Raw genomic sequence first — 23,415 nt, forward strand, 5'->3', positions numbered from 1 at the left:
GCCTTTCTTCTACTTGACTTTTAGCTCCTTAAATTGGGGTACTGTTTCTAGGCTGCACTATCTCAACTGTCAAAAGGTCCCAGGTGGTATGATTTAAGAAGGAGCAGGTTCTTCACTCGCCTGCCCTGTTCCTTGGTCCATAAATTACCCCAGACCAACTTGCTAATCAACCAGCTTTATGTGTTGTGGTTGTCAGGTCCGAGGAGCCTGTGCCCCTTCCCAACCCAGGCCACTGCTACTCAAGCCTACCTCCTGGTTCTCAACAAGGGTGTAAAATCCAAGTTCTGCCTCAGCGCCAGCATAGACCCCTGAAGTCTCCCCCCTGCCCAGGGCTCAGCCCTCTCATCAGACTGTGAGCTTAGTTCCAGATGACACTGGCACTTCAGCTGATTCAGAGTCTCTGGGGGTCTCCTTCTCCGGTGAAGCCTTCCTGGGACTGTATCTGTGTCAGGGTGACTGTGGGGTTGGGCTTCACTCCTGTTTCAGAACAGCAGCTCCCTCCTTCTGACCTTCCAAGCCGTTCTTGGTTAGAAAATGATTTCAGCACATTCTTCTGTGGGTTTTGCTGCTCCGGGAATTGTCCTATGGCATTATTTGGATGTTTTTTGGACTGATCGTGTCATGAGTTCAAGAGCTCACTGCCTTTCCTCCACCATCTTCGGTTGCGGCCTTTTTTGTGTGAGGAAGAGAGAGATGGCTTGAGAGATCCAGAGCTGCTCCTCACCCAACTTCCCCAGCCACCTAGGAGATGGTCCTCCCACAATAAGGGAACTTTCACAGTCAGATTGATGTGGGATGGAACTAGGGTCAAACTGATTGTGAGTCATCCCAAAAGAATTATAAGACTCAGTGACTCAGTTTCCCAAATTTTATTGCAATACTGTGTGTGAACACAGGGAGAGAACCAGAAAAGTGGTTCTCAAATAGTGAAAGAAAAGACAGTTATATTTATAGTATGGATAAATTGATTATCAGTCTCATTATAATAATCTCCACTTTAGGGAGGTACAGGGGAGGGCTTATCCTAATTTGGAGTTCCTGGGGTCCTAAACCAACCCCCAGGTGGGTACCTTTTTCTATGGAGGTGTGTTTTGGGGGTTTACACGTCATAAGGTGAATCTGGGGACAAATTTGGCCTTTTCTGTGCATGTCTTTTTCTGATTCCCATGCTTAGTTTCAAAACATTTTCATTTTTCATTTATTTCTAGTTTGATTTTCTATAGCCCGTCAGTTTATCATTGTTATAATTTCAGGTAATCGTGGCTTGCCTTCCTATGTTCCCGTTATGGGTACTGATTTATGTGGTTAAGAGGGCCTAGCATCCTGACTTGTAAGTTATCCATTAACTGGGGTCTGAATCCCTCTTAGAGTTCATATCTGAATTAGATCATGGATCTTAGGTTTTTCTGTTAACCCCTTTTTTGCCTCCTACATCAAGATGATCACCCCATCAGACCACCACCATCTGTCCTCTATAAAAGTATCTGCCTATCTCCTGCTCAGGGAGAAAGGTATCTCAGAGCCACGCCTCTGTGCCATGCCTTCTTCCCATAAGAAGAAGTCCAAGGATTTCTCTCTTGGTTTCCTTTCCCTAGCACCTAAATAAACTATTCTTTTATTCTAATTGGATCTGTGTGCAAGAGGGTATAATTCTTTAAAGAGGAATTCCTAAGAACTCCTATCCCAATCCCCCATCAATTTCCCCTATAACAGTATTGTAATACATCTTATAAACAGGAGTTTGAAATTCCTCAGTGGAATTTCATTCTTCACATGGAGGATTGAATAATGCCAAGTAAAAAAATTGGGTTCTAATTTTTTTATGTTTTTTATGTTTTCCTCTGTGGTCCATATGTAACAACTGGATAATCTATAATTGGAAAATCTCTAATCTAAAAGATTCTGCAGATGATGTCCCAAGAATCATCTGGAGTAAATGAGACTTCCAAAGACTTAAATGGGCATTTCCCCTTTTTGCGTACACTATGTGTAAGATCTGTCTCCTAAATGGGACTTCCCCCTTTAGTTTTGTCAATACATCACTCAATTTCCCTCCCCTTCACATTGTTAAACATCATAAATCCCATAGTTAAGAATGCTTTGTAAAATATTTGTAATATTAGTTTGATTCATTAAGGAGACAGTTTCTCAATGAATCATATGAGGGATTGTGAGAAAATAATTATTAATAATGGATTTCTTTGGGGGGGGGAATCCAGAGATCAGTTTCTCAGTCCTTTCTCATCACCCCCCTACCCCCCCCCACCCCCCACTCCAGAAAGTCCACTTCTCCTTTATCTGGGACAATCCCAAGAGAATAAAAGAAATGGAGATGGATTTTTTTTTTCTTTTTGTCCAGCTAAGTGAAAGACTGATGGGATTAAATCACACTGAGACTTTGTCTTGAGCCACTTCAGTGAGGGTCTTTTGCATTTTTATTCCTGATGTCATCTCTAAAGGTCACTTTGATGTAATCACCTTCAAATCATATCAACCAATGGAATTGAATGATGCTAACCAAGTAGCTTTGATTAATGCATAACCACCACCTCTATGGAAAGAGGATAAAAACCCTTGGAAGAAGTCATTAGGGCCCCTTTTTGGTTTTAGAGGTCTTTTGGATCTTCTAGGTCGTCTGACCTCTCTTAAGTCTCCTTGAGACCATGGGTCTTTTTGGGCTTTTCTCCTGCTTGTGCTAACTGGCATGCTTTCTCTACCATGAGGCCTGAGACCGTGAGAAGTTAGGGAGACAAATGGTTAATCATTTACTGGTATATAATATTAATAAAATAATAATATACTTACCCCAAACTGATATTTATAGCAATATTAATGACATGGGCTTAGGATAAGTGAGAAGTTTCTCCTGTGAGAAGTAAAACCAAAGGTGACCAGATAACAGTGATGCAGGAGGCAAAAAAAGAGTTAATAGAAAAACCCAAGACCCAAGCTCTAATTCAGATATTAGCTCTAAAAGGGAGTCAGACCCCAGTTAATGGATAACTTATGTTAGGTTTTCATACCCATAGTGATCAACATCCATAACAGACCAGAACTGGTCAGGTCAAAATAACAATAAAGGAAAAAGACAACCTATAAAAATTCTAATGAAAAATTATTCTATTTTGAAACTAGCCATGGGAATCAGAAAGAGACATGCGCAGAAAAGGCCAAATTTGTCCCCAGATTCACCTTATGACGTGTAAACCCCCCAAACAGACCTCTACTGAAAAAGGTACCCACCTCAGGGGTTGGCTTTGGACCCCAGGAACTCCAAATTAGGATAAACCCTCCCTGAAACACACCAAAGTGGAGAATATTATAATGAGGACAGGCCCTCTCCTATACATCCCCAAGGTGGAGATTATTATAATGAGACTGATAATCAATTTATCTATACTATAAATATAACTGTCTTTTCTTTCACTATTTGAGAGATACCTTTCCACTATTCTGGTTCTCTCCCTGTGGTCACCCACAGCATTGCAATAAAACTTGGGAAACTAAGTCACTGAGTCTTGTAATTCTTTTGGGACGACTCACAATCAATTTGACCCTAAATTCCAGCCCACATCAACAGGACAGACATGGAGGAATTAAGGGACTATTAAAGTTTAGGTTGGCCAACTAGATATCAGGATGGACACACCTAAGAAGTAAGGGGAGATCAAACTCTATAGCAGGAAAGTAAATTAGGCATGGCTACTACCTGAGCTAGGAGACAGAGATAACTCCAGAGGTCAGGACTATCATTCCAAAAGAAAAAATAATCTCCCTTGACTCTCAGGAATCTTTCCTCTCCCCACACCCAAAAGGAACTTTCCATTGTCAGGTGATTACCCCATCTATCTTCTATAAAAGCTTTGGCCTTCCTTCTGTTCTGGGAGAAAGTTGTCTCTAAGACATCTCTTCCCCTTGAGACTAAATCTTCAACTTCTCTCTCTTTCTCTCTCTCTCCCCCCACCCCCCCTCTCCCAATAAAGGACCATTTTAATTCTAATTGGACTGCATGCAAGAGTGTAATTCTTTTTTTGTGTGTTTTGTTCGGTTTTTGTTTGTTTGGGTTTTTTTTGGTTGGGCAATGAGGGTTAAGTGACTTGCCCAAGGTCGCACAGCTAGTAAGTGTTTTAAGTGCTGGAGGTCGGATTTGAACTCAGTTCCTCCTGACTCCAGGGCCACTGCTCTATCCACTGTGCCACCTAGCTGCCCCAAGACTGTACTTCTTTACAGAGGAATACCTAAGGACCTCCACCACCAATTTCCCCTGTGACATTAATTAATTAAAAAATTAATTTAAAAAACCACAAAAGCACGGCTTAATGCCTCTAGGATCCCTGACCTCTTGGGCTTACAGTCTAATGATTTGATAAAACAGTCATAGATAATATATACAAAATATAAATATAAAAATAATATAAAATAATACGATGCATGATTTACAAGAAAAGATGTAAAATTTCTTGCAGAAAAAAAAAAGTCAGAACTAACTGGGGAACTCATGGAAGGCCCCCAGATAATCAGTGTAGAATTAGGTTGGATCTCTGAGGCGCCAACCAGCTCTTACCCATTGAGAATGAGCTACAATGAGAACAAAGAAGTCATCCCTGCCCTGAGCTTTCTCTCTCCATCGCATAAATACCACTGAACTTTCTGTATTCTCCGGAGATTGGGGATCTGTTTGTTTCCTAATTAACCAAGTATTCTCTCCCTAGCCCAGTGAAACAGTTGAGGTTTTCACCTATCTGAGAGAGGGGTAAGAGGTTGGGGTCTGGGTCTTCTAGGAGAGGGGCGCAAAAAAAGTGGGATAGGGGACATTCGTTGGCTAATAATAATAATTCATTGTATCTTCCTCCTTGCAACTGTAGGGGAGATGGAGGTGGGGTGGGGTGGAAGAAATGCTCCCCAGCTTGCAGTTTCCTTTAGACTGAAAGCGAAAGAAGGAAGGGACTAGGACTTGGCCCTGGCCTGCGGGCACTCAGGGGGTTGGCCATTCCAGCTTCGCGATTGGTTCTGGTCTGCAGCCCCCCCTCTCTTCCCCCTTTTCCAGGCTAGGGCCCACCCCTCGCCTCAGTCCGCCTAGGGCCAGGGCTTTACCTTTCAATTGTGACGAGGGGAGGAGGAGTCGGCTGCGGCTGTGGTGGCTGCTGCTGCTGTTGCTCCTGCTGCTGCTCCAGCTGCTGTTCCTGCTGCGGACTCCTGGGCCCCGCCGCGGACCATGGCGGATCCCGGGGTCTACTGCTTCCTCACCAAACTCTTGTGCGAGAACAAGGCGGGCTCCTTAGACGTCCGGCAGTTGAGCCAGAAGATCGGCTGGTCGGAGGCTCAGCTGAACCAGATCCTGCAGGAGGCCGGGCCTGAGAGCTTCTTGATGGTGGAGGACGAAGACCCCACCGTGGCCGTGGCCGTGGCCGTGACCCCCTTGCGCCTCTGCGGCCACTACCTACGGGACGAGTGTGATGGCTGCGAGCGGCTACACCTTTGTAAACTGTTCGTTCAGGATAGGTGCAGGTTTAAAAAGCAGGGGTGAGTATGGGGAGGCTAGTGGGGCGGGGCGGGAGGAAGAGCTAACTGATCCGGGTGGGTGGTGAAGATGGCAGTGGAGAAGAGATTGCGGAGACGCGCACGAGAGCATCTTCCCGAAGCTCTTTGTGCTCCAGGGGTTTTCAGATACATAGATGCATAGATGATTAGAGTTGTAGCTTAGACTATAAGTTGCAGAGACCTTGTCAGCTTGTACAGAAAATTCCCTATACCAGGGAAATATATCTCGGGTTTAGCCCAACCCCTATGCCTGTCCGTGTTCTATCCTCCAGGATAATGTAAACGATTTGAGCTCAAGGACTATCTTTTTCTTTTCTCTTTTGTCTTTCTCACCAGCTCCTAGTATAGTATATATCCGGCACAAATTAGGAGTTTAAAGAATATTTGTTGGGTTGAGTCATAGTTCCTTAGAAAACGAAACCAATTCAGCTAACCATTTTACTGCTGATCAGACAGCCCAAGTAGGATGTAAGGTCCTTTAGGGCTGGGACTGTTTGGTGTTTGGAAATCTTTAGTTTCCCTGGCTCCAGGCTTAATTTCTTAGTACAGGGTCTTTGCTTGTACTAAGTGCTTAATAAATGCTTATTGAATTGAACTCAACTGGGGAAGTAAGTCAAAGAGCAAGAATGGAGGAAGGCAATGATCAGACCAGGCTTCCTCCTGAGACCTCGCTAGCTCTGTGTTCCTGTCTTTATATCAGGCCCTACAGGATTTTTGAGCTGTCAAGTGGAAGGGGAAGATTTTGTGAATCCGCCAAAATCCTGGGAGGCCCTCGAAGAGCTCCCACAGAGGCTTAACCCCACAGTCTCTGCCCCTTCTAGTTCTCACTCTCCTAGTCGGTTAAGGGAAAGGAAACGGAAACAAAAAGGATACACAGAAACCAAAGATTGTTTAGAGCTGGATGGAGAAAGAAATGGCAAACCACTCCAGTATCTTTACCAAGAAAACCTCGAATGAGAGCACGAAAAAAATCTGAGGCGGCTGTTATTGACTAAACAACAAAGAAATCATGGTCTGATCTCCCATCACATCTCCACATTCCCTTTTCTCTTCAATCGAGGAATAGAACATCATGGGGAGTGCCAGGGGGTTGATAAATATAGGGGTACTCAGTTGCCAATGAAGGAACAATAATAAGGCCATTGCTTTTACCCAGTCCAGAAGAATGAGGTGTGGCTTTTTTGTTTGCTTGTTCAGAATGTGTGAAAAAAATTTCGAGACCGAATTACTCCTCACTGCCTCGACCCTTCCAGCCCAGATTGATGCAAAGAATCATGACCAGAAACATGGGAGTTAAGGGGAAATAGGCAAGGAAAGGGTGGATTTCTATCAATCACCTGCTCCTTTCACTTTCTATTCATTCCCCCTTCCACTTCTTTTTATGCTAACAATGAGCACCCTATAGAATAACAACTACATTTCGCCTTTAGCAAAATCCCCTCCAATTTTGAACTAAGAGAGTAGTATTTTTTTCCATTTCTCTGGGGTGAGGTGGGACTAAAGTACACAGAGAATGGGACTTGATCTACCACCGGGCTAAAATGCCAAGGGTGGAGCTACGAACCCAGGACACAACATTCAAATTCCTGTCAGGTTCATTAGTTCCCACTCCCTCTGATTGCTCAAAGCTCTTAATGAATCTTATTTTCAGAAAGATAAATTGCTTTCAGGTAATACATTTACTTGTTCAAATAAGCCCACTCTTAAAAATGCTGAATTTGTCCAAAAGGAAAAGGGTGTGTGATTAGCTGTGGGGAATACTCAGTGGAGTCTTTGTTCCAATGCAATTGATATATTAGGGAACAGTTTGAGTATAACAAGAATTTTATACCCAGTGATGGGGAATGCAACAGGAGAGTGACCTCTACAGATAGGTTGAGGGGTTGGTGCTATCAGCATGCAGTGGGGCCTGTGGAAAGAGATATCTGGCTCCCAGTAGGAAAATCCCTGTTGGTAGGGCACCCACAGTCACCTGGCCAGGGAAATGGCTGGTTGGAGATGCTCCCTATGCACTCCCTCCTTGGAAATGGGCCTTGGGAAAATGGGCATGCGTGTGTGTGTGTGTGTGTGTGTGTGTGTGTGTGTGTGTGTGTGTGTGTAGGGGTGATCATACCCTAGGGCACCTCACATGAGGCTGCACCAAAGCTGTGATCCCGGCTGGCATTGTGACCTGATTCTCACAATTCTCCCTATCATATCTTCCCATGGGAATGTTACTCCCCAACCCCATTTACCCCATACGCCTTGTGGCTTTTATTGCCCAGTTTAGTATATAGCATGATGATTTTTAGGAACTCATATGTTGTGCATATGTCAGAAGAAATACCTGTACTCAGTGACATTGAGAATAAGGAAAAGGTCTATTTTCTTAGATCCCTGGAATGGGGATAACTGGCAAAGATGAGACACTATGTTGCTTGTGTAAGAGAGGTTCTCCCTCCCAACTGAGAAACACTATGCCTGTAACACTGTTCATTCATTTTAAACTGTTTCACCACCCCAAGCATTTACATCCTTCTCCATTTCCCTCTGACAAATGCCCCCTCCCCTCCAAAGCAAATGGCTTTTCCTGACCTTGTGCCTTCAATTTATTGTATCCCCCTTCCCCAATAAACATCCAACTATAGTCCTTTCTAAGGAAGGAGGGAAAAATAGAGTATTACCAGATGCCTTGAAAAATCTTGACAACAGAGAATGGGAATGGAGGTCCTCAAATGGGAGTTACAGGAAGGGGAAAAGGACTTTACCATGTGCCCTCCTCCTGCTTCTTAAAATTGAAAATTTATGGGGTGAAAGTATAGATAAAATTGCACTCCTGTCTCAAAGAATATTATACTTACCATAGGCTGTTCATTGGATGGTGAGAGGACGTGGTGCTAATTAATAAATGGGCAGTTAGGTAGTGCCAGTGGATAGAGCTCTGGGCCTGGAATCAGGAGTTCAAATGCAGCCTCAGATAATTCCTTGTTGTGTGACACTGGGCAAATCACTTAAGTTCTGTTTGCCTCGGTTTTCTCATCTGTCAAATGGGAGTAATAATAGCACTTATGTCCCAGGGTTGTTGTGAGGATTAAATAATAATTGTAAAGCTCTTAGCGCAGTCCCTGGCACACAATAAGTGCTATATAAATATTATTTATTATTGTTGTTGTTAAATGTTGGCTTTTACCTGTTAACAAAGATGAGTTATTGCCAAACCTTGTTCTGTTTTGCTCCCTTAATTGTATTCTTCTTTTGGGCCTCACTTCAAAAGCCCAATGAGAAAACCTCCACCCCTAAGTAATATAGATTTGGAGACAAATGTTTGTCTTTGCCCCTAAAATAAACTGAAATTTTCCCTTAGTGTATTTCCTTTTTTTTTTTTTTAGCAGGGCAATGGGGGTTAAGTGACTTGCCTAGGGTCACACAGCTAGCAAGTGTCAAGTGTCTGAGGCTGGCTTTGAACTCAGGTTCTCCTGAATCCAAGGCCAATGCTTTATCTACTGTGCCACCTAGCTGCCCCCTCCATGTGTATTTCCAATGATATCTTCTTTCTTCTCTAACTCTACCTTGTAATTCTGATGTCATAGGTTTGATTCTTCTAATAGGAGGGTAGTGACACTGGGGATAGAGAGTTCCCATTTATACTTAAGTTCGAGATGAAATTTGTTGTACTCATGGGATTTATTTTTTCTTTGAAAATCAAAGGGATGGTTGGGAAGATCAATGTGAAAAACTGGCCATGGACAAGAAGATTAAGATTATTGGGTATGAGGTGGGCATATAAGGATGACAATCTACATATATACATGTGTGTGTATATATATATATATATATATATATATATATATGTATATTGTTGTTGAATTGTTTCAGTTGTATCTGACTCTTCATGACCCTATTTTGGCAAAGATACCAGAGTGATTTGCCATTTCCCTTTCCAGCTCATTTTATAAATGAGAAAATTAAGGCAAGCAAGGTTAAGTGACTTGCCCAGGGTCACACAGTTAGTAAAGTATCTGAGGCCAGATTTGAACACATGGAGAGCTGGGGGAGATAGAAAAAGAGGCAAAAGAGTCCTTGCTGTCAAGGGGCTCACAATCTTTTTCTAATCAAGTAGACAACAAGCAAACAAATATGTGCAAACAAGCTATATACAGGATAAATGAGAAATAATTAAGAGAAAAAAGGCACTAGAATTAAGAAGGACTGGGATAGCTTCCTGTAGAAGATGGGATTTTGGTAGGGAGCCAGGCAAGATAGTAGGTAGAAATGGAGTGAGAGCATTCCAGACATGAGGGATAGCTAGAGAAAATGCCCAGAGCTGAGAGTTTGAGTGTCTCATTTGTGTAAGAGAAGGAAGCAACCCTGCCTTACAGGTTAGCCAAAGCAAGCCAACATGTAATTATTAAGTGATCACCATGTGCTAGGCATGGTGCTAAGCACTGGAGACAGAAGAACAAGCAGAAGGAAACAATCTTTTCCCTTAAGGAGTTTACCCTCTAATGGAGGAAGACAGTACAAAATGGAGCTGAAAGGGGGAGAATGGCATTGGGGGGGGGGGGACACGGGACACGTGAGGTATAAATGGTGAAATGCTGAGAGGCAGAAGCAGAGCGGGAAGGGTAATGAAGCATAAACTTCCTGGGCCCTTGGTAATATCATCAACTCTCCTAAATTCAAATATTCTGTCTCTATAAAGATAATTCCCACATCTATTTATTTGGCCTTTTAAGCATCGTGAATTGGATGTCCCATAGAACTCTCATACTCAAAATGTCCAAAACAGAACTCATCTTTACCCTCAAACACTCCCCTCTTCTCAACTTTCTAACTGTTTTTGGAGAGGGTATCACCATTCTCCCAGTCAATCAGGCTCAACACCTTGGTGTCATCCTTGATCCTTCACTCAAATTATCCCTATATAGCCAATCTGGAAGGGAGGGAATAAACATTTATATAGTGCCAGGCACTGTGCTAAGCACTTTTGTTTGTTTGTTTTTGTTTTTGCAGGGCAATGAGGGTTAAGTGACTTGCCCATGGTCACACAGCTAGTTAAGTGTCAAGTGTCTGAGGCTGGATTTGAACTCAGGTCCTCCTGAATCCAAGGCCAGTGCTTTATCTACTGCACCACCTAGCTTCCCGTTAAGCACTTTTAAAAAAGCTTTAAAAAAAACTTAATTTTTATTCATGAAATTAATTTTCTTTAAAAAATTTAATTGTGAATCTGTTATTATTTTGATTAACAATTTTGTTCATTTAAACTAACATTTAATTAAAATGTTCAGCCATTCCCTAATAATAGTATTTTATTTTTTCCCAATTACACGTAAAGACAGTTTTCAACATTCATTGTAAGATTTTGAGTTCTAAACTTTTCTCCCTTCCTACCTTTCCTCCCTCCTCCCCAAGAAAGCAAACAATCTAATATAGGTTATACAGTACAATTATGTTAAACATATTTCCATATTAGTCTTGTTGTAAAAGAAAAATCAGAACAAAAGTGAAAAACCATGAGAAAGAAAAAACAAAAAGTGAAAATAGTATGCTCCAATCTGCATTCAGATTCCATAGTTCTTTTTCTGGATGTGGGAGAGCATTCTCCATCATGAGTCTTTTGGCATTGTCTTGGATGATTGTATTGCTGAGATCTAAGTCTATCATAGTTGATCATCCACAAATTTGCTGTTACTGTATATAATGTTTTCCTGGTTCTGCTCACTTCACTCAGCATCAGTTCATGTAAGTCTTTTGAGGTTTTTCTGAAATCTTCCTGTTCATAGTTTCTTTTTGTTTGTTTGTTTGTTTTTTGTGTTTTGTTTTGTTTTGTTTTGCAGGGCAAGGAGGGTTAAGTGACTTTCCCAGGGTCACACAGCTAGTAAGTGTCAAGTGTATGAGGCCGGATTTGAACTCAGATACTCCTGAATCTAGGGCCGGTGCTTTATCCACTGCACCACCTAGCTGCCCCCGTTCATTGTTTCTTATAGTACAATAGTATTCCATTGCATTCATATACCACTACTTGTTCAGTCATTCCCCAATTGATGGGCATTCCCATAATTCTCAATTCTTTGCCACCACAAAAAGAGCTGCTATAAATTTTTTTCCACATATCTCCAACATTTACCATTTCCCGTTTTTATCATATTAGCCAATCTGATAGGTGTGAGAGTCAAAATTGGATATACGGAGCATTACTCTCCCCCTTTAAGCTTTCCCTTTTATATATACCTCCCAGGCCAATAAGAAAAGGAGCCTCTGAGCTTTAATCTGTGAGGGATCAGGTTTTATTGCTTGGGAATTAATTAGACCACAAAGGTGAAACCAATTAGGGAAATAAGGAAGTAGAAATGCAGATAGTCTTAACACTAAGCTTAGGGTTTTCCGTCATTAACTCACCAACCCAGTCAGTCTGCAGTAACTCAGCATGAAAACAGAGCATGAAACACGTGCTCTGCCAGGTCCCCGGATGCCACGGCTAAGTCAACAGCCAGAGAGCGTGAACTTCCGTTCCTGCTGTCACTTTTGAGTTGGCGTTCTGGAAGTTCCTCGAGTTTTCCTCCCCAAATGGGGAGGTCCTTCAAAAGTCGCTTCAGTAGCATGAGCAATCTCAGGGTGGGCCAGGTATGGCCCCTCTCAAATGATTCAGCTAAAACTTTCAATATTAATCTTTACCACAAATAATTTTTACCACAGAGGTGGTACCTCAGAGTTGTTTTAATTTGCATTTCTCTAATCAATAGTTCTTTAGAACATTTTTTCATATTACTATAGATTGTGCTAAGCACTTTTAACAAATATTATCCAATTGATCCTCTTAAAAACCTTGGGAGGTAGGTGCTATTATTATTTCCATTTTACAGTTGAGGAAGCTGATGCAAACAGATTGAGTAGCTTGCTCAGGGTCACACAATTAGTAAGTACCTGAGACTGGATTTGAACTCAGGACTTACTGACTCTAGGCTCCAAGTTCTATCTGTTGTCTGTCTTTTGTTTTTGAAGAGGACTGATGACATCGTAGGGAGTCTTGACTTATGCATGAATTGGATTTAAATGACACAGTTAGACAAAATTGTTAGACTCACTCTTTCTTCCTGAGTCATTGAAATCCAGTTTGCAAGACAAAAGTCAAGACAACTGGCAATGATGGTCCAGGATGCAGGGGATGCTTGATCAAGCTCTAAGCACTCCCATAGCATCTACTTCAGCTACCTTTGTGGCTGTTGGAACAAAGTGTTTTCTTCTGTCCATTATGCTAGAGGAAGTTTTATATGCTTGGATTAGATATCTCTCTAACTCATTGACTCTTTGAGGCCTGTTGGCTACCCTCACCATGGTTTAGCTGGTCTGCTGAGGCTGTTTTACCAGTGTGTGAATACTGTGCATGATATATAGCTTCCTGGAACCACAGGTGAGAGTTGGGCGAGAAAGGTGGATATCAAAGGTGGGTGAGCAGCCCTGAATAGGGCTTAACAAGCTCTCACAACAGAGCTTGTGTGTATGAAATGTTGTGAAGATTAAAAACAGCACAAGAGATTGGAGGCAGCTGGTGGTGCAGTAGAGGTAGAGAAGGTGTCTATGGGGCATATAGGGTGTTCAGGGAGAACTAGCATTTCTGACTAGCATATATTTGTATGTTGTATGTGTATATATGTGTGTGTATTCTCCCCCTTTTTTTTTAACCCTAAAAAAACTACCCTAGTCCAGGTCCTCATGACTTCTAAACCAAACTATCAAAATATCATTCTATTTGGTCTCCCTGACTCAAATCTCTCCTCTCTACAATCCATTCTCCAGATTGATCTACCATCTGCCAAAGTGATTCTTCTAAAGAGAAGTCTGACTCTCATTCCTCTACTGAGTTAACTCAAGTGGCTCCCTATTACCTTCTGGATCAAATATAGATTTCTCTGACATTTAAAGTCCTTCAAACCTAGCCCCTTCTTACCTTTCCAGTCTTTTTATACTTCTCTCCCATTCCTGAACTCTACAATCCAGTTGCACTGACCTATCTTTCAGTCCTCATACTTAACACTCCATGTTCCAGCTCTATGTCTTTGCATTGACTGTCCCCAATACTTGGCATGTTCCACCTTCTTACTTCTGTCTCTAATATTCTCTGGTTTCCTTTGATATTCAGCTTAAATCTTACATTCTTCAGAAGGCTTTTCCTGGGTCCCCTAAGCTATGCATTTCTTTCCTCTGAGATTACATTCAATTTATACTATATTTAGTATGTATGCATGTATGTGCGTATGTATGTATGACAACAGGTCTCCTTCATAGAATGTGAACTCCTTGAGGGCAGGGACAGTTTTGCCTTTCTTTCTATTACTTAGCACAGTGCCTGGAACATAGTAAATGCTTGTTGATTAACTAATACATGTCACCACTTAAAACCATTTATCTTCCCTATTTTTTCATCTACAACATATAGAAGATAGAATTTCTAGATAATTTAATATGTTTTTAAAAAGTATTCTCCCTTCTACTACTTCTTCCTTGTGATTAAATTAAAACAACAACAAATCTCTCAATATAGATCCACCAAGTCTGGCAAAACAAATGACCACATTACCTATGTCTGAAAATGTGTTTTTCTTTCTGTACTTTATCACCTCTCTATCCAGAATTGCATAGTGGCGTGTTTCATTAATTTTTACTCATGGTTTATCATTTTGTTGATCAGAATTCTAAAGCTTTTTAAAGTTGTTTTCATCTATAATATTGCTGTCATTGTATAAATTGTTCTCATTCCTGCTCATTTCACTGTGCATCAGTTCAAATAGATCTTCCTAGTTTTTTCTGAAATTGTCCATTTCATCATTTCTTATGGCACAATCATATTCCATTACATTCATGTTCCATTACATTCATATGCCACAATTTTTTAGTCATCATCACTTCATTTTAAAAAACATTCTTCCATACTTGTCTACTAAATGAGACAGCTCTTGTAGCAAAATAATTTTCTTAAAAGTGATAGAAAAATGATAAATACTATTCAATAACACTAATCAACACCAACCAATCCTGACATCTGTTTTGTTTCCCACTTATATTCCCCATCCCTAAGGGAGGAAATTGGATTTTGGGGGAAAATAGAGGGGTTTTTTTTGTTTTTAAAGAGGTTATTCTCTGTCTTATATTGTCTTTTTTTCCCTTTTTTTTAATTCCCAGCTTTCTGCCTCCCTTCTAATTTTGGATCCATTGCTTCTGTTTGTACAAAACCTTTTTAATTTAATATAATCAAAATCATCCATTTTGCATTTCATAATATTTTCTATCTCCTCTTGGTCATAAACTGTTCTCCTTTCCATAAATCTGAGAGTTACACTATTCCTTCCTCTCCTAATTTACCTACAATATCATCTTTTATGTCTAAATCATGCACCCATTTTGACCTTATTTTAGTATAAGGTGTAAGATGTTGGTTTATGCCTAGTTTCTGCCATACTATCTTCCAGTTTTCCCAGCAGTTTTTGTCAAATACTGAGTTTACATCCCAGAAACTGGAGTCTTTCGGGTTTCTTATATTGTCTTTTTAAAATTATTTAATTTTTTTTACAATTACATTTTTGAGTTACAATTGGTTTTTTTGAGTTCCACATTTTTCTCCTACCCTCTGTTCCTTCCTCCCTCCTTAAGCCAGCAAGCAATCTGATATAGATTATACATTACAGTCATGTTAAATATATTCCCACATTATTCATGTTGTAAGAGAAGAATCATAGCAAAAGAAAAAAAAACACAAGAAAGAATAAACAACAACAACAACAAATGTAACAACAAAAGTGAAAATAGTATGCTTCAATTTACATTCAGACTCCATAGTTCTTTTTCTTAATGTAGAGAGCATTTTCTACCATGAGTCTTTTGGCATTGAATAGACCTGTGTTTTTTAAAAAAGAGTATTTTATTTTTATCACAATAAAAGATAATTTTTAACATTCATTTAAAAAAATTTTGTTCCAAATTTTCTTCCTTCCTTCTGCCCTTCCTAAAATGGTAAGCATTTTGATATGGGTTATATGTGTGCAATCATTTAAAACATTTCCATATTAGTCATGTCATGAAAGAAGAAACAGACCAAAAGGAAAAACAAACAAAAAAGTAAAAAAATAGTATAGATCAATCTGCATTCAGACTCCATCAGTTCTTTGTCTGGAAGTGGATAGCATTTTTCAGTTTGAATTGTCTGGAATTGTCTTGAATCATATTGCTGAGAATAGCTAAGTTATTTACATCATTAAGAGCATCATACAGTACTGCTCTCACTATGTATAATGTTCTCCTGGTTCTGCTCATTTCACTTTGTATCAGTGAAGTTTCCAGGTTTTTCTGAAAACATCCTACTCAACATTTATTATAGCAAATAGTTATTCCATTACAATGATATAACACAACTTGTTCAACTATTCCCCAATTGATGGGCATCCCCTCAGTTTTCAATTCTTTGCCACCAGAAAAGAGCTGCTATAAATATTCTTGTTCAAATAGGTGCCCCCCCCCCCTTTTAAAATCTCTTTGGCATATAGACCTAGTAGTGGTATTGCTGGATCAAAGGGATATGCACAATTTGATTGCCCTTTGGGCATTGTTCCGAATTGCTTTCCAGAATGGTTGGATTGGTTCACAATTTCACCAGCAGTCCATTAGTGTCCCAATTTTCCTGCATTCTCTCCAATATTTATCAGGAAAATAGACCTGTTACAAATAGTAACTAATACAAGTATGAGAAAATAAGTTTATTACATGGGATAGTCCTGGTAGTATGATACCATTAAATTTGACTTGATAAGAGTCAAGACAGTAAATTCCATTGATTGCTTTATTCACTTGACATTTTGCTCACATATCTCATTTTCTCATAGGTATAAATGCAGATTTTCCCATGATATACATTTGCCTGGAAATAGCAAAATCCTGAAAAATAATGCACTTTTTGGCATCAATGAATCAGAGCTCAAAGTTCTCCTTTTTCAGAATGATCCTTCCCTTTTGCCTGAGGTGAGTCACAAAAACATTACACTAATAATGGGGTGGTGGAGGAAATCCAGTATTAATGTGTCTACTATGATACTCTTTACTAACTGCAGGGCACTCTGCTAGTTGCATACACAGGTTTATAGCAGGTTAATAGAATACTTAGCTTGGAATCTCTACCCAAGGCACTTAAGAATGGGGTTAAGAAGTAGGGTGATATGTGTTTACCAATGGGTGGTACAGGTCTCCTGAAATCAAATGGGCTTAGAATCTGCTGCAGGATTGTTGAAGATTTTTACCTCTGGAAACAGTATGGTATTGAACTAAAGAGTATGCTGGAAAGAGTACTAGACTGAGAGTCTAAAGATCTGGGGTTTTGTCCCAGCTCTATGACTCATCAGCTGAATAATGTTGGCAAATCATTGAACCACTCTGGGGCACAGTTTATTTATCCTTTAAAATGATAACTTTGAACCAGATAAATGGCAGCTTAGTGAAGGCCCCTTTTTCAGAATAATGATTTTAAATCATATAAATACAGAGGATTTCAATAGAAACTAATTATATTGAAACACTTATCAAAATGTTAAAAAAAATATCAGCACCACCACACAGACACACAAATTCATGGGCCCCAGGTTAAAATCTCCTGAGTTAGATGATCCTCCAGCATTTCTCCAGTTGTACAATTATATTAATGCTAAATAAGGTACAGTTCTTTATGTATATATATTTCCATTTACATGTAAAAATAATTTTAAACACTTTTTAAAAAAGTTTTGAGTTACAAATTCTCTTTGCCTCTCTACCCTCCCCCATTCAGAAGGAAAAGCAATTTGATATAGGTTATACATGTGCAGTCACGCAAAATATTTCCATATTAGTCATATTGTAAAAGAAAACACAGACAAAAAACCCCAAGAAAAATAAAGTTTAAAAGGGGATGCTTTAATGTGCATTCAAACTTTTATCAGTTCTTTGGAGGTAGATTGCATTTTTCATCATAAATCCTTCAGAACTGTTTTAGGTAATTTTATTGCTGAGAATAACAAAGTCATTCACAGTTTGTCATTGTGCAGTATTGCTGTTACTGTATACAATGTTTTCCTGGTTCTGTTTACTTCATTTTGCATCAGTTCATGTAAGTCTTTTCAGGTTTTTCTAAAGTCACCTTGCTTGTCATTTCTTATAGCACAATAGTATTCCATCACAATCATATATCAGAACTTAATGAGACACACACACATGCATACATATATATATATATATATATGAAGAACTTTTCCCCTTATGTCTTTGGGATGCAGAACTAGAAGTGCTATTGTTGAATCAAAGAGAATATACAGCCCTTTGGGCATAGTTCCAAATTGCCCTCTAGAATGGATGGATCAGTACACAACTCCACCAACAGTGGATTCCTGCTACAGCTTCTTGGAGATACAGGTGATAGTTGGGTGGCAGGTCGACACCAAAGGTAGATGAGCAGGCCTGAAAAGGTAGATGAGTTCAGCAAGCTCTCTCACCAGAGTTGCTGCTAGTCCTCCCCAAACACACTGGAGGTTAGTACAGTGTTGAGAAGACAAGAGAGCTAACTTAAACACTGAATGGACTGCCTTATGAAACAACTCATAAACTACCCATCACTCTAAGTATTCAAGAAGAGGGTAGAACTACAGGGATATTGTAGAAAGAATTCTTTCATTGGCTGTGAGGTTGGAATCAATGACTTTTTTTAATTTTTTTTAATTCTCATTGCTGAGATTCTAAAATACAAAATAGGAAAACTAATTTGATAGGTGTAGTAGCTCCATCAAAGGATATGTTTGCATAGCCAATTTGTACTGGATGGTTCTTTCAAGGAACAAGAGAGGTGACTAGGGAATCAATGGCTAAAATCAGTACTGTAAAATTGAAAATTATTTTTAATTCTATTAAGGCTTAGTCAAATTAAATTTAATATTCTCCTTTGTACTAAGTTTTACTCAGGCAACCTCAGTTGTCTTGGGTCATAATTCTATTTTTGTGATCTGGGTAACTTCAGGTCATTTATCTCACAAGTCTTACATTGGGTGGGGTAGCCAATGTAATGATTAGCTCTTGCCCTTCTCATTGGAGACTTCAGTTTACCACTTCACCCTTGAAACTTTACCCAAACAACTTGCCTAAAGGTCAAACTTTTGTCTTGTTATTATCTCTTCTCTGGACTCAATTGTATTGTGAATTAAATCTCCCCTATTGTATTGTCTACCTTTGTAACCTCACCCACTATCCACTTAACTCAAATTTGAGTTGATTCAGTCAAGTTTTTGTAGACTATACCCATGTCTGTAGACTGGTCATATCACTAGAGGATTACTCCCATCTTCCAAAGAGGAAGTGACTGGAGGATCTAAGGTGATCCACTTCCTCATTAAAATGTCTACCACTGGGGCAGCTAGGTGGCGCAGTGGATAGAGCACTGGCCCTGGAGTCAGGAGTACCTGAGTTCAAATCCAGCCTTAGACACTTAACACTTACTAGCTGTGTGACCCTGGGCAAGTCACTTAACCCCAATTGCCTCACTAAAAAAACCCAAAAAACCCAAAAAACCTGTCTACCACTCAGGATTGTCATGATGTATGCCATCTTGTTAATGGTTATAAAAGACCCTGTCAGCCCTCACTCAGGGTCTTTGGTCATTGAAAGAGAAGGTACAATTCTACTAGCTCCATCTCAGTTGAAGCTAAGTTTCTCAAGTTGGGGCTCATTTTCACCCATTACCTAGTGGGTTAATTGTTAAGTGATGCTATTACTGCTCTGGTATTTATGACTATTCTAGTCTCCCTTGGGTATATCCGCCCAGTAGTGAGATCACTGGGTCAGAGTGTGAATAGTATATAAGTTATACACTAGGCGCTATATACATGCTTAATCCATTCTACTTCCCCCTAAAGAACATTAGACTAGAGGCAGAGGCTACACCCTTCCTCAGGCTTGAGTTTCAGAGTTGTTACCCTCAAGTTATCAAAAGATAATAAAAACCTACTGCTTGTTATCTTCCTTCTAGCATATTACAGTTGTTTTTTTCCCCTTTGTTCCCTCTTTCCTTTATCACAAAATGCTGAAACATAGATAAAATGGGTTTTTTCTTATTGGAAAAAAGTTTAGAAACTTTGAGTGGTTTAACCAACAGGTTAGTGTTAGCATTGTAGCTTTCTAGGTACACCAGTTCTCCTTTTAGCATATCTAAGAAAAATATCTTTAAGTATTCATTTTCTTTGATTTGATTTGATTTGCTCTTAATTTGTCTGCTGTTATTCTTCAGTGGCACTAACAACCATTTTTACAGGTAGTAGCTTGCTCAGGGCCACATGGTATCTGAGGCAGGATTGGTACTAAGGTCTTCCAGACTCCAAGTTCAATACTCTATCCATTGTGCCAACTAGCTGCCTAAATGGATTAATAAATTGCTAAAGCACTATTATTTAGAATGACTTATTACTTGGGAGTTCCACATATGTAATTTTACTATATCAAATGTCTGAGCAACAAAACAAGGTAGATATGCCAAACGTGCCCAGGTGCCAAAGTATTATATCTACTGAAGAATTTGACCTTTTCAGCCTGACATTTGCTGGCATGTTTATTCTTGACCACAAAACTACTTTGCTCCTTGCCAAACCTGGACTCAAGTATTGTTTTGGTGTTACCTATCTCTTTAATGAAGAGAAAGGTCTTGGAAGTTGAGGAGATTGATGAACTGGGAAGCAAGGGCATTTCAGGGGACATCAGTATGTAAACTGAAGTGTCCAGTGAGAAGGGCAGGACTAGTCATATAAAATGTTGTGATGAATGAAAATCTGGAGAGACAGTTTCTGGGTAATTAATAATCAATTTATTAATTAGGTTAGCCAGCAATCAATACATTGATGATCAGTGGTTGACCCTGAAATGCCTTAAATCCCTTCTGAAAGGGAAATCCCCAACAAGTGAAATTCAGCCCTGATTGGTGGATGCCTAATGAGGAGGTAGGTTAAAAATATTCAGCTCTGGGCTTGATAGTGAGACTCATCAGCCTTGAGGCATCTGGGCAGAGGAAACTTAATTTCCTTCCTGACCTTTCTAGCTAGTTTTTTCCTTCATGAGCTGACTTGCCCTAAACTCTAATGGAAGGACCCATTGATGGTGGGTTCTTCCTCCAGGCAAAGGCTTACCCAGATCATTAAACAATAACAAATAACAACAACAACAACAACAACAACAACAACCACACAAAGGCTTGCCCAGATTGGATTCTATTTATACTCTAAACAGAAATTAAGTTGGGCAGGCACCATAAGGGCTAGGAGCAAATCTCATCACTCAGCCATATGCTTTAGAAGCTGACCAATCCTTTCAGGAGTTGGGCCTTAACAGAAGGGAAAAGGGTGAATTACATTAATAATTAGTTATTAATATAATAGTACAGTATTAATTTCTCTCAATGTTTAATGACCTTTTCTTTCATTTTTGTCCACCTTATTCCTCCCTTCACCTTTCCTCTGTACCCCTTAACTGGAAAAAAAAACCCCTGAAACCAAACCCTTGTAACCAACATGTGTATTCAAGCAAAACAAATCCCCACATTTGCTGTGTCTTATTCTCCATCTTGAGTATAGGGTGTAGTATTGAAACTATCTACTAGTCTTTTTGTTGTTGTTGTTTTGCGGGGCAATGTGGGTTAAGCGACTTGCCCAGGGTCACACAGCCAGTAAGTGTCAAGTGTTTTGAGGCCGGATTTGAATTCAGGTCCTCCTGAATCCAGGGCCAGTGCTTTATCCACTACGCCACCTAGCTGCCTCCTAATGCTAGTCTTTTTTTTTTTAAATAAAAGTATTTTATTATTTTCCAGTTACACATAGTGATAATTTTCAACATTTGTTTTTAAAAGATTTCTAATTTCAAATTTTTCTCCCTCCCTCCCCTCCCCTAGACAGCAGGTAATCTGATATAGGTTATATATACATATATATATACTTATATAACATTAAACATATTAAACATATTTCCGCATTAGTCATGTTATAAGAGAAGAATCAGAGCAAAAAGGAAAAACCTCAAAAAAGAAAAACAACAGCACCAAAAACAAAAGAAATAGTATGGTTCAATCAGCATCCATATTCCACAGTTCTATTTTTTTTTTTCCTGGATTTGGAGAGCTTTTTCCATCATGAGTCCTTTGGAACTTTCTTGTATCTTTGTATTGGTGAGAAGAATCTAGTCTATCACAGTTGATCAACACATAATGTTGATGATACTGTATGCAATGTTCTTCTGGTTCTTCTCATCTCACTCATCATCAGTTCATGCAAGTCCTTCCAGGTTTCTCTGAACTCCTCTTGCTCATTGTTTCTTATAGCACAGTAGAATTTCATTACATTCATATACCACAACTTGTTCAGCCATTCCCCAGTTGATGGACAGCCCCTCAATGTCCAATTCCTTGTCACCACAAAAAGAGCACCTATAAATATTTTTGTACATTTGGATCCTTTTCCCTTTTTTATGATCTGTTTAGGAAAAAGACCCAAAAGTGGTATTGCTGGGTCAAAGGGTATGCACCCTAATGCTAATCTTTTAAGAAAAATTTCCTAATAAGTCTCTCAAGGTGGAAAGGACTGTTGTAAGAGATATTGGTTCTTCCCTCATGAAAGGTCTTTTTAATTTAAATTTTCAATAAATGTCCATTTTTGTTCTTGTATTTCTAGCACCTAAACATGCTTGGTACATATAGCAGATATTTAATAAAGGCTTGTTGAATTTGCTTATTCATGCCTTCAGACATGGGAGTCATTTCTTACTTCTCTCCTCAAATCCTGTCTTTTTTTTTTTTTTGGTGGGGCAATGAGGGTTAACTGACTTGCCTAGGGTCACAAAGACAGTAAGTGTCAAGTGTCTGAGGCTGGATTTGAACTCAGGTCCTCCTGAATCCAGGGCCAGTGCTTTATCTACTGTGCCACCTAGCTGCCCCATAAATCCTGTCTTGTAACAAAAAAGTATAGTTCAAAAAAAATTATTCTTACTTTAATAAATATCCCTCAAAAAAGAACATTTCTATGTATGAAGTTGAATAGAAAAAGCAGATTATATATAAAACTACACATCTTTATTATGTACAGTTTGCTTTTAAAAAATTATAAGAGCATGTAATAGTTTCTCTCTCAAATTTGTGGACAGGGGAAGAATTTAAAACCAAAGAAGATATAGAGAGCATTATAAAATGTAAAATAGATAATTATGATTATATAAAATGTAAAAGTTTTTCCACAAACAAAACCAATGCAACCAATATAAGGAAACCAGAAAACTGGGAATTTTTGTAACAAGTATCTCTGGTAAAAATTTCATTTCTGAAATATATAGAGAACTGAGTCAAATTTATAAGAAGTCATTCCCTAATTGATAAATGGTCAAAGGATATGAAAAGACAGTTTTCAAAGAAATCAAAGCTATTTATAGTTATATAAAAATGCCCTAAATCACTATTGATCAGAACAATGCAAATTAAAACAACTCTAAGGGGGGCAGCTAGGTGGCGCAGTGGATAGAGCACCAGCCCTGGAATCAGGAGTACCTGAGTTCAAATGTGGCCTCAGACACTTAACACTTACTAGCTGTGTGACCCTGGGCAAGTCACTTAACCCCAATTGCCTCACTAAAAAACAAAAAACAAAAAACAAACCACCTCTAAGGTATCACTTCACACCTATCACAGAGGCAAGTATAACAAAAAAAATATTGGATGTTGGAGGAAATGTGGGAAAACTGGGACATTAATCCACTCTTTTTTTTTTTTAGCAGGCGTAGTTCAGTTTATTCAATGTTTATAAAAAAAACCCAACATCTTATATGGTTGCCACAGCAGCTGCTCTTGGTGGAGTTGTGAACTGA

General features: G+C 39.3%; 1 protein-coding gene across 3 annotated transcripts in view; it reads left to right on the forward strand.

The window, feature by feature from the left end:
* Nucleotides 1-4,924: 4,924 nt before the first annotated feature.
* Nucleotides 4,925-23,415, forward strand: part of LOC122729581 (protein mono-ADP-ribosyltransferase PARP12-like) — a 78,659-nt gene continuing 60,168 nt past the window's right edge. For all 3 annotated transcript variants that reach the window (XR_006353337.1, XM_043968537.1, XM_043968538.1), the window contains exons 1-2: nt 4,925-5,523; nt 16,395-16,530. Coding sequence is in view for 2 of the 3 variants with exons in the window: in XM_043968537.1 (XP_043824472.1) it covers nt 5,216-5,523; nt 16,395-16,530 (444 nt within the window). In the remaining variant the exon portion in view is untranslated. The remainder of the gene's footprint in view (nt 5,524-16,394; nt 16,531-23,415) is intronic.

Source organism: Dromiciops gliroides, chromosome 5 (genome assembly GCF_019393635.1).
Source record: "Dromiciops gliroides isolate mDroGli1 chromosome 5, mDroGli1.pri, whole genome shotgun sequence".
Taxonomy (NCBI): Eukaryota; Metazoa; Chordata; class Mammalia; order Microbiotheria; family Microbiotheriidae; genus Dromiciops; species Dromiciops gliroides.